This window comes from Erinaceus europaeus, chromosome 2 (assembly GCF_950295315.1).
Source record: "Erinaceus europaeus chromosome 2, mEriEur2.1, whole genome shotgun sequence".
NCBI classification, from domain to species: domain Eukaryota; kingdom Metazoa; phylum Chordata; class Mammalia; order Eulipotyphla; family Erinaceidae; genus Erinaceus; species Erinaceus europaeus.
This window is the reverse complement of record NC_080163.1, coordinates 129,844,713-129,871,193: the sequence shown is the minus strand read 5'-3', so window position 1 is coordinate 129,871,193 and position 26,481 is coordinate 129,844,713. Positions and strand designations below refer to the sequence as shown.

The 26,481-nt window shown below is 38.9% G+C and overlaps 1 protein-coding gene across 5 annotated transcripts in view; it reads right to left on the bottom strand.

The window, feature by feature from the left end:
• Nucleotides 1–26,481, bottom strand: part of ADAMTS18 (ADAM metallopeptidase with thrombospondin type 1 motif 18) — a 213,898-nt gene that overhangs the window by 51,650 nt on the left and 135,767 nt on the right. For all 5 annotated transcript variants that reach the window (XR_009548253.1, XM_060185133.1, XM_007516646.2 and 2 more), the window contains exons 14-16: nt 21,831–21,961; nt 20,781–20,904; nt 19,759–20,003 (exon numbers count right to left, since the gene is read on the bottom strand). Coding sequence is in view for 4 of the 5 variants with exons in the window: in XM_060185133.1 (XP_060041116.1) it covers nt 19,759–20,003; nt 20,781–20,904; nt 21,831–21,961 (500 nt within the window). In the remaining variant the exon portion in view is untranslated. The remainder of the gene's footprint in view (nt 1–19,758; nt 20,004–20,780; nt 20,905–21,830; nt 21,962–26,481) is intronic.

The window sequence follows — 26,481 nt, the reverse complement described above, 5'->3', positions numbered from 1 at the left end:
TAGTTTTACCCATTATAAACTTTAAAATCCAAGCAGATTTCCAAGAGGATTTCCAAACAGGACTTGCCCCAAGGTGAGTAGGTAAGACAGAAAGAAATGTGACCAGAAGTAGAGGTTATAATACACATACTGAAAGACATTTAATCTCAAAAGGGCAAGATTTAGGATAATGATTCTGTAAGCTTTTTTTTTTTTTTAACTTAGCAAAATAAGGTAATTTACTAGGACTTCCCTGCTGGGCTTTTTCTATGAATTATCTGTAACATTTTAAAATTAACTCTAGTGTACTCTCTGCTTTCTATTATTATTATTATCATTATTTTTAAAAACTGAAGAAAAAACTTGTAAAAGATCACACATGTGACTACTGAATGAGCTTAAAAGAGAATGTAGGATTCTCCAACGAGATGCTTATTTCTGGTTATGGGCAAATGTTACTTGTATCCTTTTCTGATTCTCATTCTCTCATTCATTCTCTCTCTCTCTCTCTCTCATACATACACACACACACACACACACACACACACACACACACACACACACACACACACACACACACAAGCTCAAAGTATGGATATAAATAGCTGGATCTTTCCTACCCTATGAGTCCTGTGGAAAACTCTTTACCACCAAAACTGGGCATGCATACCCAAAAGACAAACCAGATTTCCAGTTAAAAAAATAAGAGCCCTTGATTCTATATCTGGTTGGTGGGATCCCAGCTCAATTAAAGATGGGTAGGTGGCAGCCATTCAAGGTTCCTCCCTGACACCATACCACTCCTAAGGATGCTATACCATGCTTCCCATTCTACTCTTGGCTTAAATATCTTTAGAGTATATTATAGTTTACTCTGCAGATCTATGGTACAGAAATCATCTTGCTATGCCACAGAACAAATCTTGGTGTCTCCCAGAAACAACCAAAATGTTAATAAACTTTAGATGAGCCTTTGTTCTCCCTCTTCCCCATCCAACAGAGAAACAGAACAGGCAATACCACTAACCTGGAGAAATGTCGAAATTTTCATTAGTCACACTAAAAACTTTGTCAAAACCAAGGTCAGTAGTCTTACTATGACCTAGCAATGGTAGGGAATACCCTATTTTCCAAAGGGAGGCTGGGACATCCTACTGTGCCACTGAAAAGGTGGTTCTGAAGTGAGTACAGCCTAAATGTTCCCAGCTGTGACTGTGGACTGTGAGGCTATACAGGCTCTGATGCTAAATAAGAATAGATAATGGGTGCAGGGTTAGATCAATGTAATAAAGTTAATTGCACTTATATATTTTCTTCAAGTTTGCTAGCAACTCACTGCCCTAATCCTGTTTCCTAGTTCTAGTCTGAACTCAGACACCATCTTTCCAGACAATAATTCTAGTCCACCCCATGTTAGTTATCAAGCTTAAGAAAAGATTCCTAAAATACAGGGTCCTAGGAACATACCTAAAATAGACTTCATAGTCTCCCTTCCACCCTAATGTCCTTATTTTCATCTGTTATGGTTCCTGTTCACTTAACATTTTGTCCTGCTCATCTTACTCATCTTACTGCCTTCAGCCACCAAGTTGCAAATGCTGTCACGATTCTATCCTGACTTCCCTGGGCAGACAACTTTACCAGTGCTTCCTGGAACCTCACTTCTCCAGAGCCCTACCTGACTAGAGAAAAACAGAAACATGCTGGGAGTATGGATCAACCTTCAACACCAATGTCCAGTGGAAAAGCAATGACAGAAGCCAGAATTCCTACTCTTTGCACTCTAAAAAGAATTTTGGTCCATATTCCCAGAGGGCTAAGTGATAGGGAAAGTAAACCAGAAGGCTTTGAATCCTAATTCCACCAGGACCTGAAGTGTTTGTCACTATGAATCTTGTTTTTTATACCATCAGTGAAAGGGAACTGAATCTGGAAATTACCAGAGGAAGCCAGGCACTGTTTCTCTTATCTGGGGGGGTGGGGGTGGGGAAAGACAACTGGAAAATAGTAATGGGTATGGGGGTGACTAGAAAAGGAAATAAAGACAGGACCATTGAAAAATACATATATATGCATATAGAATCAGCCATTATTGGTGACCTTGGGAGAACTACTATAGGATCCAATGGAAGGGATGGGGTGACAGACTCTGTTGGTGGGAACTATATGGAATTTTACCCCTATTATCTTAAAATTTGGAAATCAATATTAAATAACTAATAAATAAATTTTAAAAATCAAGGTCCTGGATAGGTTCTTAGTGCCTTTTATATCCTTGCTTTTCTACTATCTCTTTTCTTTTCTTCTCTTCAATCTTTCCCTCTCTCTCTCTCTCTGACAGAGCAGGCAGAGAGATAGTGAGAGCATTCACAACACCAAAGCTTCCTTCAGTGCAGTGGAGGCTGGACTTGAACGTGGGTCATATACATAGCAAAGGAGCACACTATCCAAGTGAGCTACTTTGCTGGCCCCCCTTTTAAATATTTTTTAATTTATTTATTTCTGTGAGGAGAGAGAGCATCACTCCAATATATGTGATGGCAGGAATTGAACATGATGTCCTCACACAAGCAAGTTGTTGTCTACTGCTACTGAGCTTCTTCCCTGGCTGCTGCTTTTCTTATTTTCACAGCTAAATCATACAAGTTCTTGGGATAATGTTTAATTGTGCTAGTTACCACATTTCATACATGGTGAACAGCATGAACAGCATGCTGCTTTTCCCATTTCAGTTCCATGTAAGTGTTTTTGGTTAAACAAAAGCCAGAGACTTTGGAGCTGTATTCATAAGCAAACTAGAATGTTGAAAGTTTTTATATTTAGAAGATCGTTGCTATGTTAATCTTTCACCCAATTTAATTTTCAATTAAAGTAGTATCACAGACATAATACTTTTGGTTGGTGTTTTCTTTGTGGAATAGAAAGGCAAAGGACTTTAAGAAAATAATGCAGGGCATCACATGTCTGAGTGTGACTAAACTGTATTAAGTAGTCGGAAAAGTCATAACATATTCTTCCCATGCAAAATGAGTTATAACTTTTCTAACAACCCAATACATGAAATACTCAAAATTATAAGAGAACTGAGACTCACAATGTAGACTGATGAAGTGTGGAGAGTTCCACCCCATAAACATATGGTGGAGGCTAATTCAACTGTACGTGTGATAGGAAAGAAATCTTCCTAGGACCACCGTTTTCCCCTCTTCAAAGTAGGTACCAAGTTCTCTGGCTGAAGAGGAAAGGGTTTCCCATAAAGGGAATGCAAAGAAAACTCTAAAAAGTAACAGTTCTTACTTTGAAGTTTTCGAGGACTTATGCTCTGGTGACTTAAAAGGGATTGAACAGATTTTCAGCAGGCCTCAAGACTACCTTCTAGTTTCACTTTTAGAGCTTGTGAGCCATACAAGGCACATGGTCTCACTGTAAACCCAGTTTAAATACCACTGTGAATAGCAGAATGTACTTAGAGAAATAAAGAAGACTGTGAAGATAAAAGTGTTATCACTATTAAACACAATCAACCAGGATGTCAAATCCCCTCCCCATGCCCAGAGTAAAACACTGTAAAAAAACTATCAGCATTATTAAAAGAACTTACACAATACCTCCCTGCCCCCTTACTTCTCCTATAGGCTCCTCCTCTCCTGCTACACCCAGGAGGCCTCTTCCTGGCTCCTAAATTCAGCCTCTCCACTGAGCTCTAGATTCCAAGCCCCATTAAGTGAATTTAACACTATCACTGATATAGTGGCCCCTTTTCTCTCCATCTCATAGAAGTTTCCCTATTACACCGCCACTCCTGTCAGCATTCAAATATGCAGTTAAATCGCTCATCTTATTGGTCCATATTCCTAGAAGGATAAAGAATAGGGAACCTTCCAATGAAGGGGATGGGATAAAGAACTCTGATGGTAGGAATTATATGGAATTGTACTGCTCTTATCCCTTAATCTTGTCAATCATTATTAAATCTCTCTCACACACATACACACACACTCTCTCTCTTAAGAAAAAAGACCTTCTCTACAAATTCCTCTATTCTGTATCCATTTCACTTATTATAAAAGTTCCTCTAAGAGTTGCCTTTATGGGGCAGGGTGGTAGAGCACCTCGTCAAGAGCACATGTTACAGTGCAAAGGACCCAGGTTCAAGCCCCCCAGTCCCCACCCGTGGGGGGGGGGAAGCTTTGCAAGCAGTGAAACAGTGTTGCAGGTGTCTCTCACCTTCTCTATCTCTCCCTGACAGTCTCTCTCCAATAATAAAAGTAGATAATAAAAATTTAAATGAAAAAGAGTTGCCTTTATTTGATGTGTTCATTGTGTCCTCCTGGCCACTTCCTCCCTATTTCCATGTGACCCTTCCCAAGTAGATGCATTTCCCACCATGTCACTAAAACTGCTCTTTCAATAATACCTTACTGTATTCATTAACAGTCCCAACTTAATCAACAAGCACTGAATAAGCTGATCATGCCCCTTTTATTTTTATTACATTTTTTAAAATTGTTTTGATATAGACAGAGAGAGAGAGAGAGAGACTTGCAGCACTATTTCACTGCTCATGAAACTTCCCTCCTGCAGGTAGGGACTAGGGTCTTAAACTTGGCCTGTTTGACCCCAACCCCAAACTTTTTCTGGTGTCTAATTTCTTATTTATTCATTAGAGATGAGAGAAAGAAAGCAAGAGGGAATGTATACACTCTATAAGGTTGTGCCACCACCTGGTCCCTGATCACATTCTCTTTGTTTTCATTACCTAAAGCCCATTCACCCTCTTATCCCTGCTTCACTGACCTTCATCCTGAGTCTCTTTTTTGATTCCTCCCTAGCTCCTAAATATTCAGTACCAAAGTGACCTCTGATCTCTTTTCTGGGTTCAATACTCATGACTTTGGGTGGTCTCATTTAGTTCTTTGGTTTTAGGAGTGTAAGCTGATCACTCCCAAACCCAGGGCTCTATATCAGCACTTTCAACAGACCTTCCTGCAATGAAGATAATGGACTAACTGCTCCATATTCACACCTGGCTATTGAGAACGAGTATACCAGGGTGGCTTCAGACTAAACCTATTATATATTTAAATCTAAATATAATCCTGTGCAGATAGTTGCTCCCACCTTGGACAGCACAGTTGTGTGGGTGACATCCACCTCTGAATTACCATATATTTAAGTGCCTACTGGACATCTCTATTTGATTAAAAGTTTAGGAGCTTACTCAGTGGCCCATGCTGAGTTCTGATTCTGATGCTTCCCTCCCAAGAGGTTATTCTTCCTGTTCTTGTAAAATGGCAACCCAATCCTTCCAGTTACTTAGGACAAAAAAGTGGAAGCATCCTATATCTCTTGGAATAATTTCTCAGCGTATGTGTTATTTTGAATTTCAGTATAGCTGACCTCTGTCTATTGCTATTTGTTGCTTCCCTGGTCTAATCTCCCATCATCTCCTCTGATTTCTATGGGTCCAGGCACTTGAGGGATAAGAAAGAGCCAACTCAGGCAGGGGTAGATAGTGTAATTATTATGCAAAAAATTGTTATTCAAAGTCTCAGGTTCAATCCCATGTGCCACCATAAACCAGAGCTGAGTAGTGCTCTGATAAAAAAAAAAAGAGAGAGAGAGAGAGAGAGAGAGGAATCCAAACTGTACTGAGATGAAATAATTCTAAGAACCTAAAAAGGGAAATTAAATGCTGCTATGATATGACAACCTAAAGAGGTTTTGGAACTGTCACTTAATTACTAAAGCATTATGATGCATGATCTCAGCAAAGAAGCCACAAAACAACACAGGAGATTAACTTTCCTTTGAAGATTTCTAGCACCCCCTCCCCTGCTTCCCAAGGGGAATTAACTTCTATCATGGGCTTTCCCCCTCACAGAACAAAGCATGTAAAATTCTTGAACTAAAACAGCACTTAACAATATTTAATAGCCTGAGAGCACCTAATCCATTTTGTATTGTTAAACCAAACTGAGGTTTACCTATCCAGCCCAAGCAAGAAGAGAAATAGCCCAATTTACTATGACTGCTCATGCGATTATGCAACTTTGAATTGCTAACTCATAAAATACACAGTAGGTGGTATTATTGTATTACTAATATCCTGTATCCAATAACAATAGTTATTTCCCAAAAGAGACAGAGATAGAGACAGAGGGAAAGACACTATAGCATCAAAGCTTCCTTCAGTGCAGTGGAGGCTGGGCTCGAACCAGGTCATGCCCATGACAAAGCAAGTGCATGATCCAAATGAGCTATCTTGCCTACCAAGGACATGCTGTTTTTATTTGTTGAACATATTATCACATTAAACTAATATAAATGAGTAAGAATCAACTTGAAAAATCAAATGACTTAACGCTTGATAGTACATCTATACCACTGTAAATGCACATGCAGGTTTGTACATGTAAGCACGCAGGCAAAAAGACAATATTTGTATAAACTAGCAGAAAACAGCCTTAAAAATCTATTTTAACATTAGCCCACAAAGGCCTTTTAAGCAGTAATTATTTAAACAAATAGATACTCAGACCAAATACATAAAAGATGAGTATTTGTCAATTGTGACATTATTTGCTTCTCAATGATATTTATGCTATTCTTTGCCCTTTTCTTTATCTTGTATTGAAGAGAAAAGTGAGTAAGAACAGAACACATAGTAATAGTCTTATCTCTTAATGTTAGATGTTTGCAAAAAGTTCTTTGGAAACAGGCTGTCTGCCTGGATGATAAAATCTCTAATTCTCTGTGGGCCCTTCTTTCACCCCTGTTCTAAGACAGAGAAAGGGCGGGAGAGAGGAAAGCGGGGGAGACACGGACAGAGAAAGAAGAGAAGGAGAGAACTGGACTTCCCCCCCCCCCTCATTGGTTGGCTCTGAGCTGACTTTTTTTTAATAGAATGAGAGGAGAGAGAGAGAAAGAGAGATAGATAGATAGATAGATAGATAGATAGATAGATAGATAGATAGAGACCATAGCATTGTTGTTTTCTACAATGCAGTAGGAGATTGGTTTGAACCAGCATCATGTATATAGCAAAGCAACACTACCCAAATGAGCTACTTTTCTGGTTTTATTGAATTTTTTTTTTAAATAGTCCTTCATTAGCAAATGGCTATATAATTTATGTGGTTCAGTGTATAATGAAAATTCAAAGTTTCTTTGTTTTGTGTGGTCAGGGAGTTGATTAAATGATAGCCCCCTCCCACCCAATTTGGCAGTACTGTTTACATTAAGTGCCTCTCACTGTGACCTTGACTGTCATTCTGACTCATCAATCAAGTGTCCTCTGCACTGTCTGTCCTTCCCAGCTGGGAAGCAACACCACCTTGGCATGCTGCATGCTAAGCAAATGACTGGGATAAAACACAGCTTGAGAAATCACCAGCCCCACTACTTGACTCTAAAACACTCTCAGTGACCTTGTTTAGAGCAGTTAATAGCTCCACCCTCCCCACCCTTCCTAGTCCCCCTACCCCAGCCCTAGCCAAAAACTCCCAGGTCCCAGAAATGTCAAATCCCCAGGTACAGGCCACCACCACCATTTCTGAATGGCTGCACACAGCATGTCAGACCATATAGTCAAGCTATAAAATGCACAAGAGTTAAAAAGACCGCCAGCGATCCAGTCTACTTAACTGGACTGGGTCCAGACAACTTTCCAGCCAACTGGCACTGGCTCTCTAATTTACAGCTGGCAAGCAACCTCCCCAAGTGCTTGCTGGTCCTTAGCAGAACTGTTTAATGTCTACCTTTAACACATGAACCACCTGACTTCAGACACAACACTCAGCAGCTCTGACCACAGGGTGCAGTTATAAAATTTACAGCTTCTTAAGTTGGGAAACCACAGACTGGGCTGGACTCTACCAACTGTCTTCTGGAGGGGAGATTGGTTTCTATTCAGTGTACATTGAGTTCTCTTGGGTAAAGAACTTGCTTACTCTTGCTTATACTTTTGATCCTTAATTCTAACCCAGTAAATGCCTTTAACTGACTGTGTATCTGTTTCATTATTTAGGGCCTTTCCCTCCCACCCCTTTCCTTTCCAAGCTTTCTTAATTCCCTCCTATTAAAATCAAGGGGTTATAGATGGGGTTCTAAACCTGGCTTTTGATTTAATGCATGTGAGGAATCTTGTTTCTTGCCCTCTAAAATGTTTTTGATTGTTCCTAAAATATTAACAGCAATACTTTGGGTGCTTACTGCAGGGTAGGCAAAGCATTGAAATTGCACAATCTCAATTCAAACTGATGGCAAGATGAGGAGTGCAGTGCTGTTTCTATTCTGATTCTACTGAAAATAAAGGGGACACACAGGGCCACACAACACCTCTGCGATATTCTCTGAATCCAAAACCTGATACAACACAGTGCCTTAAGCTCCTTAATCTTATATCTAGGATTCTAATTTAAAAATATAAAACCCAGTGAGGCCTAGACGTGCCTCACATGGCAGAGTGCACACTTTACTATATGCAAGGAATTAAGTTCAATCCCCCATTCACCACATTCATGAGCAGTGTGTGTGTATAGGAGGGAGGGGTGTTCAGTGTCTCCCTTTCTACCTTTCTCCCTCCTTCTCTTAAAAAAGAAGAGTCCAGTGGGAGTGTTGGAATCATACAGGCATGAAGCACCAGTTATACTCTGATGGTAAATAACTGAAAAACAAACAAACAAACTTGGGAATGTCAATCAGTGGTTGAGCATAGGACTTGCAAATATGAGCTTCCAGTCAGGTTCAAACCCTTGCATTGCATATGCAGGGGTTCAGTAGTATTTCTCTCTATCCCTCTCCCCTTCACACACACACACACACACACACACACACACACACACACACACACACACACATCAATAAATACAACTTTTAAAAAATCTAAAATGCATATGAATAGTATGACTAGCTGCAAAAATTGTCATTGGTATTCAATAGTAAAAATGTTTTACATTGTGCAACTGGATTCCCACCTGAAAGTTCTTCTTCTTGACCATATTAATATCTGATGTAGGATCACCTGACTTTCAATCTTGCTCCATTTCCTTTTTATTTTTTTTTTAATTTTTCAAGACTCATAGAACCACTGTTTGCATAAGTGAGTACAATAAACTTTCCTGATAAGTTGTGAATTAAACCAAAAATATCAACTAAGTTGAGGACAGAGAGATTTTTGGCTTTTTAAAAAAAATTTTTCATTATCTTTATTTTATTTGCTGGATAGAGACAGGGTGATAGGGAGAGACAGAGAGACACCTGCAACACTTCTTCACCACTTGCAAAGCATTCCCCATTGCAGGTGGGGACTGGGGGCTCGAACCTGGGTCCTTGTGCACTGTAACATGTGCACTCAACCAGGTTCACCACCACATGCCCGCCCCTTTTTTTTTTTGTAAGTTTCTGTGATCTGGGGAAACCCCAGTGATGCTAAACATCCAGTTGTCTCCTCTGCCTTCCCTTCTGACAGAACATAACCAGGTATCATGGCTGTTAGGTGTGAATGAGTTGGATTAGAAGAGAGACAGCAACACAAAGGCCTGGTGCAGAACTTGGAAACACATCTGTGAGACAGCTTCAAAGGTGTGGGTTGACACACTGAACTTTGACTGTGCCTCTAATCCAACTCATTAACGTTCCTTGGAACACAGGAGGGAGGGGGGACAGGGAGAGAGGGAAGGGGGAGGGAGAGAAAGAGAAAGAGGGATATCTCACCAACCAGTCACAGAGCAACTTGCCATGAATCAACTGGAGACCCATCTCCAGACAAATGATGTGGCATCGCAAAAGGCCCCTGAGCTGGTCCTCTGTAGGCAGAGGCTTTTATCATCTGCTCTGAATTAATTCTCCATTCACTTCTCTCTGGCCTTTTCTGTGTTTTTGTGTCTTCACTCAGCTCCTGCTATTTGGCGCAACGCCCTCCCCTTACACTGACCGAGCACATCTTCACTCATCTCAGCCCAGTTCCCCTGAGGAGGCTTCAGGAGGAAGGGTCACAGGGAAAGAGTTGGATGAGAAAGTTACACTTTGTCAGGGGTGCCTCACACCCTGTCATCTCTGTGATCAATGTGTCCATCCCACCTGGTCCCCCGCCGCTTCATCATCTCCTTTTGCCAAGGAGTGGAGGAAGTTGTTTATTATAGTAATTTTCTTTAGATGTCTTTCTTTTCTTCTGCCTTGAAACTGACTTGTGGTTAACCTATTTCTCACTTACTGTCATTACAAAGGCTGCTGGACTTCAGGGTTCTCCCTTGGTGTACTATTAAAGGGGAATGGGCTTTCAAAGAGTTAAACTCCCCTTTTTGCCACATAAGAGAATGGAAAAAAAAAAAAAAACATAAAGGAGAGCTTTTATTTTTCAGACGTCTAAAAGAAGGAATGCCATAAAAACACAGGGGGTCACATTTCAATCACCGGATAGCAGCTTGTGTTATCATGTCATCCTGAACCACGGTGTATCAGACAGAGATGAAGTTACTTCCTAATGAAACACTCATGATGAATTTCCTCCAGAATACTCTAACTGCATGACAGCTTAATAGAGAATATGACTCCTGCATTGTACGTGAGGTGAGGGGTGAGGGGAGATAGAGACAGAGAGCTAGTGAGGAAGGGGGCGGAAGCTAGGAAAAAAACTCATCTTTAATCATTGCTAAAGAATGTAATCTCACTAAGTGGCACCTTAGTTAATAATGAACATATATATACATACAAGTATGTATATATATACATACATATATATATGTATTATATATATGGATTTTTTTGTACTTCAATTTCTAATGACAAGGTCTCTTAAAATAACATATCCACCAGGTTTTTTTTTTTTTTGCAAAGTGTTTAACCAGGGGCTGGGTGGTGGCACATCAAGTTGACCGCACATGTTGTAATGCGCAAGGACCTGGATTCGAGCCCCCAGTCTCCCCATGCAGGGGGAAAGTTTTGGGAGTGGTGAAGCAGTATTGCAGGTGTTACAGGTATCTGTCTGTCTGTCTGTCTGTCTGTCTGTCTGTCTCTCTCCCTCTCTAGCACTCCCTTCCCTCTCGATTTCTGGCTGTCCCTATCCAATAAATGAATAAAGATTTTAAAAGTTACAATGTTGGGACTGGCTGGTGGAGTACCTGGCTGAGTTCACATGTGACAATATGCAAGGACCTGGGTTTGAGCCCCTGGTCCCCACTTGCAGGAGGAAAGCTTTGTGAGTGGTGAAGCAATGTTGCAGGTGTCTCTCTGTCTCTCCCTATCACCCCCTTCCCTTTCGATTTCTGGCTAATTCTAATAAATAAAGATAATAATTTTTTAAATGATAATGTGATTAGCCAAGGGGCAAAGTCAGTAATTATTAGTTTTTGTTTGTTTTTCTTTGGTGCTTGTTCGTTTTATGAGAGCACTGCTGAACTCTGGCTTCTAGTGGTGCTGGGGATTGAACCTGGGACCTTTGGTGTCTCAGGAACAAAGATCATTCTGTATAACCACTATGCTATCTCCCATAACCACCTGATCATATCTCAGTCTCAAAGTGGAAAAAAATTAAGTTTTTACCCATACTCAAAAATCCCAGCATACAATGTCTACTTCAGATGAAAATGATTATTTTTTTAGCAAATGTCTCTGTAAGAATTTCAACTCTGATATTTATTTCTCACACCTCCATGACTTCATTATTTAATTCATTATGCAACACAGAGACTTCAGTTAGTTCTGTAATGTGCAGAAGTGACAGATTCAGTTTTTCTTTCTTATTTATTTATAAAATGGAAGATTTACTTTTTCTTATGTTCCCCAATCCTAAAAAAATAAACTTGGTGTAGTGGTCTACAAATACTATACTAAAAACTATTGAAATACAATCTGACTTTTAAATCTTTCAGATGATTCATCAGTGCACTAGTTCAGAGAGAAATTTCTCAATCTTTATGCCAGATGTATATTGTGTGAAATAACTTGAACAAAAGAAATATGTGGAAATTATTTAGTTTTATATAACTATCTATAGTGATCTCAGAATGTGCATAATTGCCAAACAATAGTGATTGCTTTTTGAGCTTGTGTGTGGGTGGGGGGTGGGGGATGGGGGGAGATATGAGTAACTTTTCCCTGGGAAGTGCAGAAACATACTGGGTCAGGAACATTAACTCCTTTTCTCCAAGTCATTTAATTTATTTGTATGTATGCAATTCAAAATCAAAATCTGATTGATGAGCTTAACAAATGGCTAAAAAAAGTAAGAGCTCAGACAATCATATAAATCACTGATTACCCTTAAGGATTTCTCTTGGCCACTGAGGAAATCAATGGGGCCAGTGCTGATGAAATTGACAGCCACCTGTTGCAAATGTTGAATCAAGCAGAGTCAAAGTTCCAAGGAGAATGCTTGTAAGGGAGAACACTTTAAAATTAGAAGGGTACATGACTCAGTGATAAAAGCAAAGATCTGGTTTCCATTTAGCTTAAACCAAGTTTCCACATGAAGACATTCTATAAAGCTTTGACATATAAAAATAACCAGAAGCAGAAGATACTTTTATTTGGTGTTGGGTCATGTACTCATTTAGAGGGGTTCACTGACAGCAGTCAATTATTCCCAGGGCTGCAATACCCTGCCTTACATTAAGAGACACCCAGAAACCAGTGGACAGATCTGTAAACCCTCCACCCTGGCAGGAGCTGTTCTTCTCTCAGACTGAGGTGTGCTGACTATGATCTAACTGCAACTACTTTGGTATAAAGTTTTCACCAGCTTTTTAGGAAGTACACCAATTCCTCAAATGCAATATAGGAGATACAACTTCAATGATCTAAATGCTGCTCACCGCTCTTAACTTTGAGCTGCACAGTTCTAAGATTAGTCCTGAGAGAAGAGGAAATCCACTGGCTTTTCAGCTGTGCACTGCAAAAGGCTAGAAAAAAAATAAAAAGGCTAGGTTTCTTTAGAGAACTTCAGACAACTACAGCATAAAGCAAAAGGGTAGGAGTGGAGTAAGGAGAAGCTGACCTTAGAAGTCCATCACTTCTGACTTGGCTTAGAACAACTCTCATTTATTTATTTTTTTTAAAAATTGTTTTCAGTATGGTTAGTCTTTTCCCTATTTCCTTCCTTTTTCATTAGTGATTCAACAGAGTTTTACAAAATTATAATATTTCAGAGGTATAATTCACATCCATGTATGACTTTTCAATTTGTAAAGATGATTTTCCTTTTCCTTCTTTGAGATTTAAATGTACTTTATTTGTTTTATTTTAATGACAGAGAGAAAGATACAGAAAGCTCAGCTCTGGTTTATTGTGCTGTGGGGACTGAACCTGGGACCTTGGAGCCTCAAGCACAAAAGGCTTTTTGCGCATCTATATGCCCCTGTGATTCTTCTTCTTCAAATAAGTGGATGAAAGAATGAGTCTTATCACTTGATATTATTCATTCAAAAAAAATTTTGTTTACCTATGGTCTTCCAGATACTGACAGTTGTAGAAGCTAAAAAGATGGGTAAGGCTTTTATTGTTTTATTAATGCAGGTATCTGGCAATATAACAGTGCTTCAGGACAATGTTAAAGGATCTAGTGGAAGATGATAGTTTAGCCCAAGAAAAATCATTTCCCAAATGAGAAAATTTGGACCCAAACAGCTAAATGGCTCATGCAGAGTGACATATTAGTAGCAGAGCAACTCATATTTAATGACTATTTATACAGAAGCTATTTCCAAAAAGTTTGGGATTTATGTACCTCAACTCACTCTATACATGCTTTAAAAGCCTGGGGCTGTGATGGCCACATAGTTTATGTTTGAATCATTTGCATATCTATAATGCCTAGCTTGGGGATGGTCAGTGAATGCATATCGAATGAACATTTAATTTGAAAAATTATCAGATAATGAAAAAAGTTACAGAGGAAAATTTTCTTGAAGGTAGTTACCTAAATCAATTTACTATTTATACCTAGGTGGTTGATGGTAGAAATTAGCTAAAAGATTGGGAGGACCTGTTTTTTGTTTGTTTGTTTTGTTTTTAAAAAGAGGATTATTTGGGGGGGGGGGTAGAGAGACACAACCTTTCACTGAATTTTAAGCTACAGTGAGAATTTAGTGAAGGGTTGGGAGACAGCATAATGGTATGCAAAAGATTTCATGCCTGAGGCTCTGAAGTCCCAGATTCAATCTTGGGCACTGTCATAAACCAGAGCAGCAGAGTGCATTGGTCTCTCTGTATCTCTGTCATTAAAACATAAGTAAATAGAATGTATTTCTTTCTTAAAAAAAGAACTTAGTGAATACACAATAAGTTTTAAGCCCAAAAGAGAGCAATTGCTTTCACAGACAGGCATATCTTCTGGATGGAACAGCATTTTCCACTTTGGTGGGTTCCCACACTTTGATTTCAACATCTCCCAGGATTATAAACAGTCAACATTTTTATATTGGAGTGAGGAGAGCTTTGGCTCCAAATATATTCATTTTGGTTCAATTCATAGCTGTCTGAAAAGGCATAGGAACTTTATAGTCGTGGATCACTTGTATGGTGACAGTCTAGTTTTATAATGTGTAATTTATTACTTATGATGATGATTTCAAACATTTAAAGCAACTGCTTTCTATCAATTTTGAAGAAGTATGAACATGATAAAAAAAAGGAAAAAAACTGGGCAGAAAGTGGATGGTGTTCTCTTGAGAGCAATAAAGTATAATTTAAATATTAAAGTCATTAACTTAAATTTGTCTAAAGAATAAAATAGACATAATACTAAATTACTGGACAAGCTATTTTTCTAACTCTGAACATACTTGCAAGTTTAGAATGAAACCATAACTCCTTTAAAAACACAAGCAGGGCAAAACGAAACAAAACAAACAAAAAAAAAAACATACAAGCAAGGCATGCCTGATTAATCATACAAGTTTCCTTTTAGATTGTTTTTAGACAGATCACATTCCTGGGACATTACTTAAAACTCTCATTGAATCTATATATGTAGAATGAGTGCATCAATTAAGACTGTTGTAGGGTAACAGCTAAAATAAACAATTTTTCAGAAAAGATTTTATAAAACTCCAGTGTGGTATAACTGATTTTTAGTTCATATTCTACTTGTATGAGAGTAAATAATTATTTTTAAAATACATTATATACACCCAATTAAACCTAGAAAGGCTTGATGTATTTTTATAATTTTATTTAAATCTAGCCAATATTTCCCTTGCATTTTCTTACTCCTTTCCTGCATATACACCTACCCAGAAAATGTCTGTATTTACAAGGAGAAAAGATAGCCTGACCAATACCAGAGGTCAACTGAGGCAATGCTTCAATTTCTTAGAAGTAGTTCTTCAACACTAGGAAGAAAATCAAACTTGGCGGCTAATGCAAAGATTTCAGTTTTGTCAGTGCTTAATAATACAAATGAACGAGATGTGGAAGCATGCTTAGAGTAAACAAACCACCAATAAAGATGCTGAGCGTGACACTGGTTCAATGTCTAGTGACAATGTGCCAATTAGCTTGTGGATTTGAGCAGCATACAGTGCCAGGAGGATTATTTAGGGTTCTAAAGATGAAAGAAAAAAGAAACTTTGTCATTCTGTTTTGGATTGTCCCACATTCCATGTCAATTCTTTGTTGTGGGCTGTTTTTTTTTTTTTTTTTTTTTTTGCAGATATCGTAGGTTTACCGGCAATCCTTAAATTACAAACAGACCTGTGAGAACCTACTGGAACAGTTTTGTGTTTATGAATGACAATGAAGCAAGAAACAATAACAGGGGCTACTTATCATGAATTGGTGAAGAACCCATTTCTCATCAGTTAGGATAGCACTTTGTCTTGATTGCTCATGGCAGAAGCGATGAGAGGCACCCATTTTCATTGTTGGAGTGACACTCTTCTTCAGGTACAGAACTTGTGTGTACATTTAGTTAGAAATGGATCAAAGCCCTCATAGTAAATTAAAGAATTCAGGGGACCGGGTGGTGGTGCACTTGGTTGAGCACACATACAGTACACAACAACCTGGGTTCAAGCCCCTGGTCCCTGTCTATAGGGGGAAAGCTTCACGAGTGGTGAAGCAGTGTTGCAGGTGCCTCTCTCTTTTTTCTTCTAACTCCCCCCTCAATTTCTCTGTGTCTCTAACCAATAATAAATAAAAAGATTTAAGAAAAATCTAATTAATTCATGTTGCTCTAAAAGAGATTAACTTAAAAGCTAAATACAGCTGTCTTCAACAATATTTGCTGTTCAGTTGCTTAATAAAAAAGAAATAAAGGGCTGAGGAGATATCATAGTGGTTATGTAAAAGATTCTCATGCCTAAGGCTCTGAATTCCTAAGTTCAACCCTCAGCACAACCATAAGCCTGAGCTGAGCAATGCTCTGGTAAAAAAAAAAAAAAAAAAAAAAAAAGATTACAATAAAGTAAAAGAAAATAAAAGAGAAATAAACTATATACATCTAAAAGAAAGAAGCTTTAAAAAAATCCAGAAAGCCTTAATCAGGAATTTCAATCTTTACATCTTAGATTAAATTAGAAGGTAATTTTAGGGGCTTTTTTTTAATGTTGAGCTCCAAACCACTTTAATCCAATTTAGTGTGGAGTTCTCACTTTCATGGTCTGGAAGAAACAAAAAAGCTGCAAGGGCTGGATAAATACTTATGAGAATAAGGGTCGTTAGATTGTTAGAAACCTCCATCAGTATAGCCTGAGGTGATGTGATCTGGTATCCTGAGTTCATAAGATGATGGAATGCCAAGATCTAGAAGTGGGCTGGGGGATGGCTAACCCATGGGAGTATTCACCTTAGCATGTGTGACACCCTGGGTTTGGGTCATGGCACCACATGAAAGAACCACAGGCCATCATTCAAAGGGAGTGAGGGACAGGGATGCCATGGAAGGTAGAATGGTGCTGTAGTGTCTTTCTTTTCTATCTTCCCTATTTTTCCTTTATCCTTAACAAAAAGGAAGAGTAAATTGGGCTGGGAGGCTGTTCAGTGGCATCTCATGTAAGACTCAAAATGAATACCCCAATGCCCTGCCCCCACACACTGGTCTTTATAAGGATGTACTACTGGACTAGCAAGACAGCTCAACTGGATAGTGGACCTTCTCTGTCATATATACCACCCAGGTTTGATGTGATTCCTACCTTCCACACTGGTGGGGCTTTGGTGTCTTCCCTCCCCCCCTCCCCTTTTTACCAGAGCACTGCTAACTGCTGAACTCGGCTTCTGGTGGTGCTGGAGATTAAGCCTGGAACCTTTGGTGCCTAAGCCATGAACATCTTTCTGCATGACCACTATGCTATCTCCCTAGCCTACTTCTATTTCTATCAGAAGATGTCAGGTTGGAGCAGAAAAGTCCTGGCATTGAAAAAAAAAAATACCAAAAAAGAAAAACAAATACTCCCCAAAGTACTAGTAGCCATACTATGTGTGCAATATCTGACTCAGAATCCTAAGTGTAGATGTTTACCTATCTTTTATCTTTTTTTTTTTTTTTTTCCTCAAGGGTTATCCCTGGGACTTGGTGCCAGCACTATGAATCCACTGCTCCTGGTGATGATTTTTTCCATTTTATTGGATAGGACAGAGAGAAATTGAGAGGGAGAGGGAGAAAGTAAGAGAGACACCTGCCTGCAGAACTGCTTTATTATATGTGAAGTGACCTTCCGCTGCAGGTGGTTAGCCAGGGGCTGGAACCTTACTTGGGTCTTTGTGCTTTGTACTTTGTGCGCTTAATCTGCTGTGCCACTGCCCAGCCCCTTTACTTATCTTCTACTCATTTTCCTCAAGCAGTGTTTCAGAATCAAGCTGATCTGGGGCCCTACTGAGGGAGTCCTGAGATTCCCAAACCGACATGATGGGCCTAGACTTCAAATAAATCCCACTCTCCATTGTTACTGGTCATCTCTATCAGGAACAACAAAATAGACCCCTTTGGGACCCTCCCCCATAGGACCTTGCCCATAACTTGGATTAACAACAGTAGAGAATGTTCCATCCTCTGAAGGGAGGCTGGACAACCTATGGGTCAATATTGGTGCAGCTTGGAATGCTCCTACTCATGACCACAGAATGTGAGTTCAGAACTATAGGGATGCAGAGGTCACATAGGCTCCTAAGCTGAATATGGGCCACAGACCAAATCAAATTTATGGGGTTTATAGACAATAATATTTATACCCCTTTCCCATATTAGGGAGCTACTCTCTTCCCTGATCCAGCTTTCTGTTCCTTTTCCAGCCATGACATCATCTCCCCAGACAATAATTAGGATACACCTGCATTATCAGATTTTAGGCTCAGGCAAAAAAAAAAAAAAAAAACAAACTAGTATAGCCACAGGCCCTTTGGAATATAACTAAAATATGCCTACTAGCTATCTACAAAATAGAGGACCCCCCCAACTCTTCATCTGCACTATTCCACCCTTTAGGTCCATGACTGTTTAACAATTTGTTTGGCTTTGTATGTTAACTCTCTTTTCAGCCACCAGGTTCCAGATGCTAGCAGGATGCCAACCAGACTTCCCTGGACAGACAACCCCATCAATGTGTCCTGGAGTTCTGCTTCCCTAGAGCCCCACCCCACTAGGGAAAGAGAGAGCCAGGCTGGGAGTATAGATCAACCTGTCAACGCCCATGTTCAGCGGAGAAGCAATTATAGAAGCCAGACCTTCCACCTTCTGCATCCCACAATGGCCTTGGGTCCATACTCCCAAAGTCATAAAGAATAGGAAAGCTATGGGATATGGAAATCTGGTGGTGGGAACTGTTTGGAGTTGTACCTCTTTTATCCTATGGTTTTGTCAATGTTTCCTTTTTACAAATAAAAAATTAAATAGAAAAATGGAAATAAAGACAACAATGAGACAAAAAAAGAATCAAGCTGACAATAATAATAAAATTAAACGTATATTTCCTTGATTTTAGAAAGACCAAGGACAGTAGACCTCATTCTCCTAGGTGGAAGGAAACTAAGCTCCTATTCAGTTCATCTTCCCTAGCTGAGAGAGTTAGAAAAATCTTTTAAACATTCTTCACACATCATTGCTTATTTTTCTGGCAAGTCAATGAGATATGTTGCCTATCCCAGTTTTGTGGGTGAGATATGGAAGCTCAAAATGACTTACAAGAGTGCCTACCTTCGTATGTGTTCAGTACATGGTGGTCAGTGTGACTTATTCAAAACCTGAAGCCAATCACTGGCCTCTGGAAGGAAAGGAGCAATCCCTAATTTACAAATGGAAATATATAAATTTGCAAACTAGGACAGGCAAACTTCAAAGCATAATTGTCTTGCAAAACTACCTGCAGATATTTGGGGGAACTTTTTTCATTATTATCAATTATTTAATTATTGGTTGTTTCCTTGTCTTACCTCTACGGGAACTAAAACACATGCAAAAGCAAGGTGGCTTACTATGACTAAAATATTTTTAGATACGTTCTAGAAATAATACATGCTGCTTCCAAGGTCAGTTGACCTTCACAAGGGACCATCCAAATGGAAGTCAAAGTGAGATAATCTTAAAGAAAAAAAAAAAAAAAACCTACCACCTTATTCTAGCAACATTCTCAATGTCGTAATGGTTAATAGTTGGCACCTACGTAGTCTTTTGGAGACCCATAGATGTTGCCTTCTTCCTTTTCGCCTTTGCAATCTGAAATTTAGCTGATTAGGAAACACACCGGGGCTAGATGGAATGGAAGTTTTTTCAGTTCTCTCCAGTGAGGTTCATCATTATGTTTTAGAAACAGCAATGAGAAGGGATGAAAGTAAGGTACTTACTTCAAAGACCAGCGTTTCATTTGTGGGGCCAGGTGCATGCAGGTGCTCAGGGCGGTGGAAGGTGCGCTGGTATTGGAACGTGGTTCCAGCGAAGGGGAACTCTCCAGGCCAACTGATGCTCCAGTCCCCCATGAGGTAATACTTTTGACTGAGGTTGCGAACAGCGAGGTAACTAGTGGAAATTTGTAGTTCCTGGATTTCAATGCCTTGAGCCCCGGCTGGAATGATGACAACTGGATAGTATCCTAAATGGAAAGAAGACAGCAGTTCTGTCTTCCACACTGTGCAATTAGGAAAGGTGACCAGCAAAGCCCGGAGACACATGCTAGCCATTTCTATAAAATGAGGTCTTGAATCAGTGACATCCATTTCCACTTTGTGAAGCAAAAATTATCAATCATCTCATATTCCAAGTGTTAGCAATACCACAGAGAGGAAATATATGTGGCCTTTCTAAGCAAGAGTCACACACTTCTCCTTTCCAGAACAACAACGGCCAAGGAACTAAAAGAACCTTAGATAATCCAAGGGTTCTCAACAACAATGTTTAAAACATCTCAGTGTTTTCTGTAATTGCTTCAAATAGTCATTCAAAGAGTAGTTTGGATCACCTAAGTTTCATAGTAAGTTATCTAGATCACTGAAGGGTATATGTGTGTATGGTGGGGGGAGAAATAACAGAACAGCCTGGTTACATTCTCAAACTACAACTAGAAACGTTTTTAGTTTTAGTTTTTTTTTTTTTTTTTTTTCTTAACACATGGCTTGTGATGCAATGCACAAACAAAATGCCTCACACTAAAAAAATCACTTCTACTACCTTGTTCTTGGGGCCGGGCAGTGGTGCACTTGGTTGAGTGCACACAACTCTTGTTCTTGAAGAAGTGACAAGAACCACTGTGTATGGTGTGTCAGGTAGATTAGTAAAAAGAAAAGCCTGGACACATTTTGAAGGACTCAGGCTTGCTCAGCAGCTGAAGGTGGGATCCCCAGGGACAGCACAGGACAACAGTGTCTCTTACCATTCTTCTTGTGTTGGTTGAGGTATAGGCCTTTATAAATCTTGCATGTTGAGTTATCACCTTTGCAAATACCACATGAATCCAAGACAGCTTTTGAGCCCAGTTTGTGGTCGCATCCCACTGGCTGTGACCAAAGTTGGGGGGTGGGGAGGGAGAGACAGAATGTGAGAAAAATCAAAGATCAGGGCAGTCAATGGCTAAAATTAACTTAGAGACATGTGGTTTTCTGTCTTTATATAAAAAAAAAATAGAGTATTTTTGGTTAGCAGCACAGTCTCAAGTTTAATGGTGCACGAGTTTATTGGGTTCAGCTCTCCCAGTTAAACATAAAAATGCTGGAACACATACACACCTAAGAGAGCAAAGAGCTCAAGCTTGGAGACAGCTCAGTAGGTAGGTAGGTAGGGTGCACAACTTACTGATCATGAGGCTCTATGTTGAAGCCCCAGCACCACTAAGTGGCACAATGGACAACACCAGAAGAAACCTGTCTGCTGTCTCTCCACCTCTCTTAGGTTGTAGAATTTTTTAAAATGAGGCCATTTGGTGATATCATGCATGCACAAGGCCCTTGGCTTATCCTACTGCATGTTTAAAAAAAAAAGATAAAGATCTTTCTATCAAATGGATATAAAAGAGAACAAAAACAAAAACAATCAGATGCCATAACAGAACTTCTTCAAAAACACGTGAGGGTCTAATTACACAACGTACTTTATATAGATACAAAAATTGTACTACTGTCTTCATCCTTAATTTGATTTTTACAACCACAATGTAAAGTGGAATATAACAGCAACTTCATTCTATGCCTATGAAAAAATAAAGAAAAGAAGGACTGCAAAGTTGGACAGGCTTCTATAGAAAGAGCTTGGGCATAAGCTGTGCTCACATCTGATTAAGAACTGGTGCCCTTCTCCACATACACCCCCTCATACCTCCCACCCTCCACCCCGACACAGAATCTCTTCCAGTACTTCGCACAGGAAGTAGTTGAAATGAGGAATCACAACCATGATCAGACAATCCAAGGTATAGATGTTCTCTTACTTTACAAATTCCATCAATGCAAACATCATGTTTGTTTGGGGAGCAAGGAGTTCCATCTTTCACTTTCCCAGACATTGCAAAAAAAAAGTCAAAGTTCTCAGCCTTACAGTACAGTTTACACTGATCTTCCTCTAGAAGAAAAGAGTAAGAAAGGGTAGAGTCAAGAGATAATCATAGAAAATGGCATGATTTCCAGATGGATAAATAAAGTTTTCTTTTTTTAAGTTATTTGGATTAAAAGGGAAATTATGTACTTTCCTGTGTATGCATACACATACATGAATGTACACATGTATAGGTAGCTTCTAAAATATAATTCTAATTTAGCAATCCAGATAAAATTGCTTAATATTAATACACGAGAACTGATTTTTTTTGAGACTTCTGGAGACCTGTATATGGAATATGAGCCATTTCAGATAGCTCTCCTGTTAAACGAGAAAAAAAAAAAAATCAACAGTGAAAACTCACCTGAAAACTCAACAAAATACAACCAGGATTTCTTCAGAAACTCACTAAGCCACAGGTGAGTAAAGGCATGTGGCCAGTAGGCAGAAAAGGGGTGAGGAAGAGATGCTTGGAACTAAAGAAGCTGTACTCTTAACTAGGAGTGAAGCAGCTGAGTACATTGCTGGTGGAAGGAGAAGATGAAGGATAGTATTCTTGTTCCTCATCAGAACTTGCCTCTCTGAGACCACTGACTGTCAGCTCAATGCTTTGCAGAATATAGACAAATCTACTGTACAGTCGGAGAGAGAATCTGGTGTCCTGCCCCAAACCTGTCACTTCCTTGTAGTGTGACAAAAACCTTTTCCATTCTCAGTATCTGTTTTCTCTCTTATCTATGTTATCTCTATTATCTCTCTTATCACTCTTGCCATATCTCAGAATACTCAGAAAAGTTTAGGATAATGGCACTGAAATAACTTAAATTCATGTTAGTAAATATCAATAGCCTGAATTCACTCATTAAAAAGTACAGAGTGGGGAGTCGGGCTGTAGTGCAGCGGGCTAAGCGCAGGTGGCGCAAAGCACAAGGACCGGCATAAGGATCCCGGTTCGAACGCCGGCTCCCCACCTGCAGGGGAGTCGCTTCACAGGCGGTGAAGTAGGTCTGCAGGTGTCTCTCTTTCTCTCCTCCTCTCTGTCTTCCCCTCCCTCTCTCCATTTCTCTCTGTCCTATCCAACAACAACAACAATAATAACTACAACAATAAAACAACAAGGGCAACAAAAGGGAATAAATAAATAAAATAAAAAAAAAGTACAGAGTGGGAGTCAGGCAGTAGCACAGCGGGTCAAGCGCACGTGGCACAAAGTGCAAGGACCAGTTAGGATCCCGGGTCACGCCTCCGACTCCCCACCTTCACAGTCGCTTCACAGGTGGTGAAGCAGGTCTGCAGGTGTCTCTGTCTCTCTTACTCTCTATTTCCCCCCTTTCTCTCAATTTTCTCTGTCTCTATCCAATAACAAATAAATAATAAATTTTTTTAAAAAAGTACAGAATAGGAAAATGAATCAGAAAACACAACACAACCATATGTTATCTGCAGGAATCCCACCTAACTCAACAGAACAAACAGACTCAGAGTGAAAGAGTGGAAAATTATTATACAAGCTAATGGACTACAAGAAAAGGCAGAACAGCTATTCTCATGTCTGACACAATAGACTTTAAAATAAATAAAGTAACAGAAGATAGGGATTGACATTACTTAAGATGCTCAGAGGATCAGTCAACTAAGAAGACTTAACAATTGTGAACTTCAATGCACCCAATGAAGGGTCATCTACATATATCAAACATCTATTGAAAGAGATACAAACATGTATCAACAGCAACACAGTAATAGTAGGAAACTTCAACACCCAACTCTTTCAAATTGACAGATTATTTAGACAGATAATTAATAAAGAAACAAAGAATTAAACCCAGAGGTAGAATAGAAATATTGGTTATTTTCAGAGTCCTTCATCCCAAGGAACTGAAATACACAGTCTGAGTTCACAAGGGACATTCTCAAGGACAGACCATATGTTAAACTACAAATACAGTGTTAACAAATTCAAGAGCACTGAAGTCATCCCAAGCATGTTCTCTGACCACAGCGGAATTAAACTGAAACTTAACAACAAACAAAACAAAAAGTAAAAATCCCAAAATATGGGCACTCAGCAGTATATTTCTTAACAATTACTATATCAAGGAGGAAATTAAGGAAGACATTAAAATGTTCCTAGAATGAAATGAAAATGAAGACATGAGCTATCAAAATACTTGGAACACAGCTAAGGCAGTAACAAGAGAGAAATTCATAAAAATATGGGCAGGCATTAGGAAACAAGATAGAACTCAAACAACCTGACTACACACCATAAAGACTTAGATGAATGACACTGGGAGAACTGTGGAGATTTTCATTGGAGGGAATTGGTATTCAGAACTCTGGTGGTGGAAATAGTGTGGAATTATACCCCTGTTGACATGTAATTTTGTAAATCAATATTGAATCACTAATAAAATAAATAAATAGAAAAAAGACTTAGGGAAACCCTACAGCAACCAGAGGGATTGAAATAATTAAAATTAGGGCAGAAACAAACAAGATAAAAAATAAGAAAATCATACAAAAGATCAATGAAGCTAAGTGTTCATTGAAAGGGTAAACAAAATTGACAAACCTATGGCCAGACTCAAATAAAAAGGGGGGGGGGGCAAGGAGGAGACTCAAATCAATAGGATTGTAAATGAAAGGAGAGATCACAAGAGAAACCATAGAAATCCAAAGTGTCATTTAAGGCCTATGGACAACTATATGCCACCAAGCTAGAGAACCTGAAGAAAGGGAACAGTTCCTTGAGACATACAACCTTCCAAATTGAACCAAGATGAACTAGAAGACATGAACAAGCCAGTCATAGCCAAGGAAATTGATACAGTTATCAAGAACATTCCCAACAATAAAAGTCCATGCCCAGATGGTTTTACAAATGAATTCTACAAAACTTTTCAAGGAAAGTTAATAGATATGCTTTTAAAGCTCTTCCAAAAGAATGAAGACACAGGAATACTCCCTTCCACCTTCTATGAAGCCAACATCATCCTGATGCCAAAAGCAGATAGGAACACAACAAAAAAGGAAAATTACAGACCAATATCTCTGATGATTTTAGATTCTATAATTTTGAGCAAAATTACGGCTACCCAGACACAGTAGTATATTAAAAAGACTGTACATCACAACCAAGTGGTGTTTTATCCGAGGGGTACAAAGCTGGATTCAATATGCATAAATCTTTCAGTGTTATCCACCACATCAATAAAAGAAAAACAAAAAGCATATGATTACCTCAATATATGTAGAGAAAGCCTTTGACAAAATCCAGTGTGCCCTCATGCTCAAAACACTCCAAAAATGGAAATAGATGGAAAATTCCTTAACCTAGTCCTCATACAGCAACCTACAGTCAACATCATACTCATTGGTAAGAAATAAATCATTCTGCTCAGATCATGTACTAGACAGAGCTGTCCACTATCACCATTATTATTCAACATAGTGTTGGAAGTTCTTGCCATAGCAATCAGGCAAGAGCAAGGAATTAAAGGGATACAGATTGGAAAAGAAGAAGTCAAATTCTTACTATTTGCAGATGATATGATAGTATACACAGAAAAGCCTAAAGAATCCATCAGTTAACTCCTGGAAACTATCAGGCAATGTAGTAATGTATCAGGCTACAAAATTAACATACAAATGTTGGTGGCATTCCTTTATGCAAACACTAAGTCAGAAGAAGAAATCCAGAAATCAGTCCTACTCACTTTAGCAAAAATAAAATAAAATATCTATGAATAAACTCAACAAAAGAAGTGAAACACTTGTATACTGAACACTATGAGTCACTATTCAAGGAAACAGAAAAAGATACAAAGAAGTAGAAAGTTTATGGATTGGAAGAATTAACATCATCAAAATTAATATTCTATACAGAACTATATACAAATTTAATGTAATCTCTATCAAGATTCCATCCCATTTTTTTTTTTTTTAGAATATAACAAAAGCTACAAAAATTTATCTGGAACAAGAAAATACCCAGAATGGCCAAAACCATCTTGAGACAAAAGAACAGAATAGGAGGCATCACACTCCCAGATCTCAAATTGTATTACAGGACCACTGTAATCAAAACTGCCTGCTATAGAACAAAAAATTCCACTGACCAGTGATATATAATTTAGAGTTCAGAAATAAGGCCTCATACCTATTTTTGACAAGGGGTCCCAAACTATTAAATGGGAATAGTCCCTTCAACAAACAGTATTGGGAAAAATTAGGTTGAAATGGGCAGAAGAATGAAACTGAACCAGTACATTTCACCACACACAAAAGTAGACTCCAAATGGTTCAAAGATCTGGATATTAGACCAGAAACTATCAAATACCTCAGGAAAACATTAGCAGAAATCTTTTCCATCTAAATTTTATAGGCATCTTCAATGATACAAATCCAATTGCAAGGAAGACAAAACAAAAAATAAACCCATGGGATTACATCAAATTGAAATACTTCTCCATAGCAAAAGAAACCACCACCCAAACAAAGAGACTCCTTACAGAATGGGAGACTTTTACATGCCATCCAT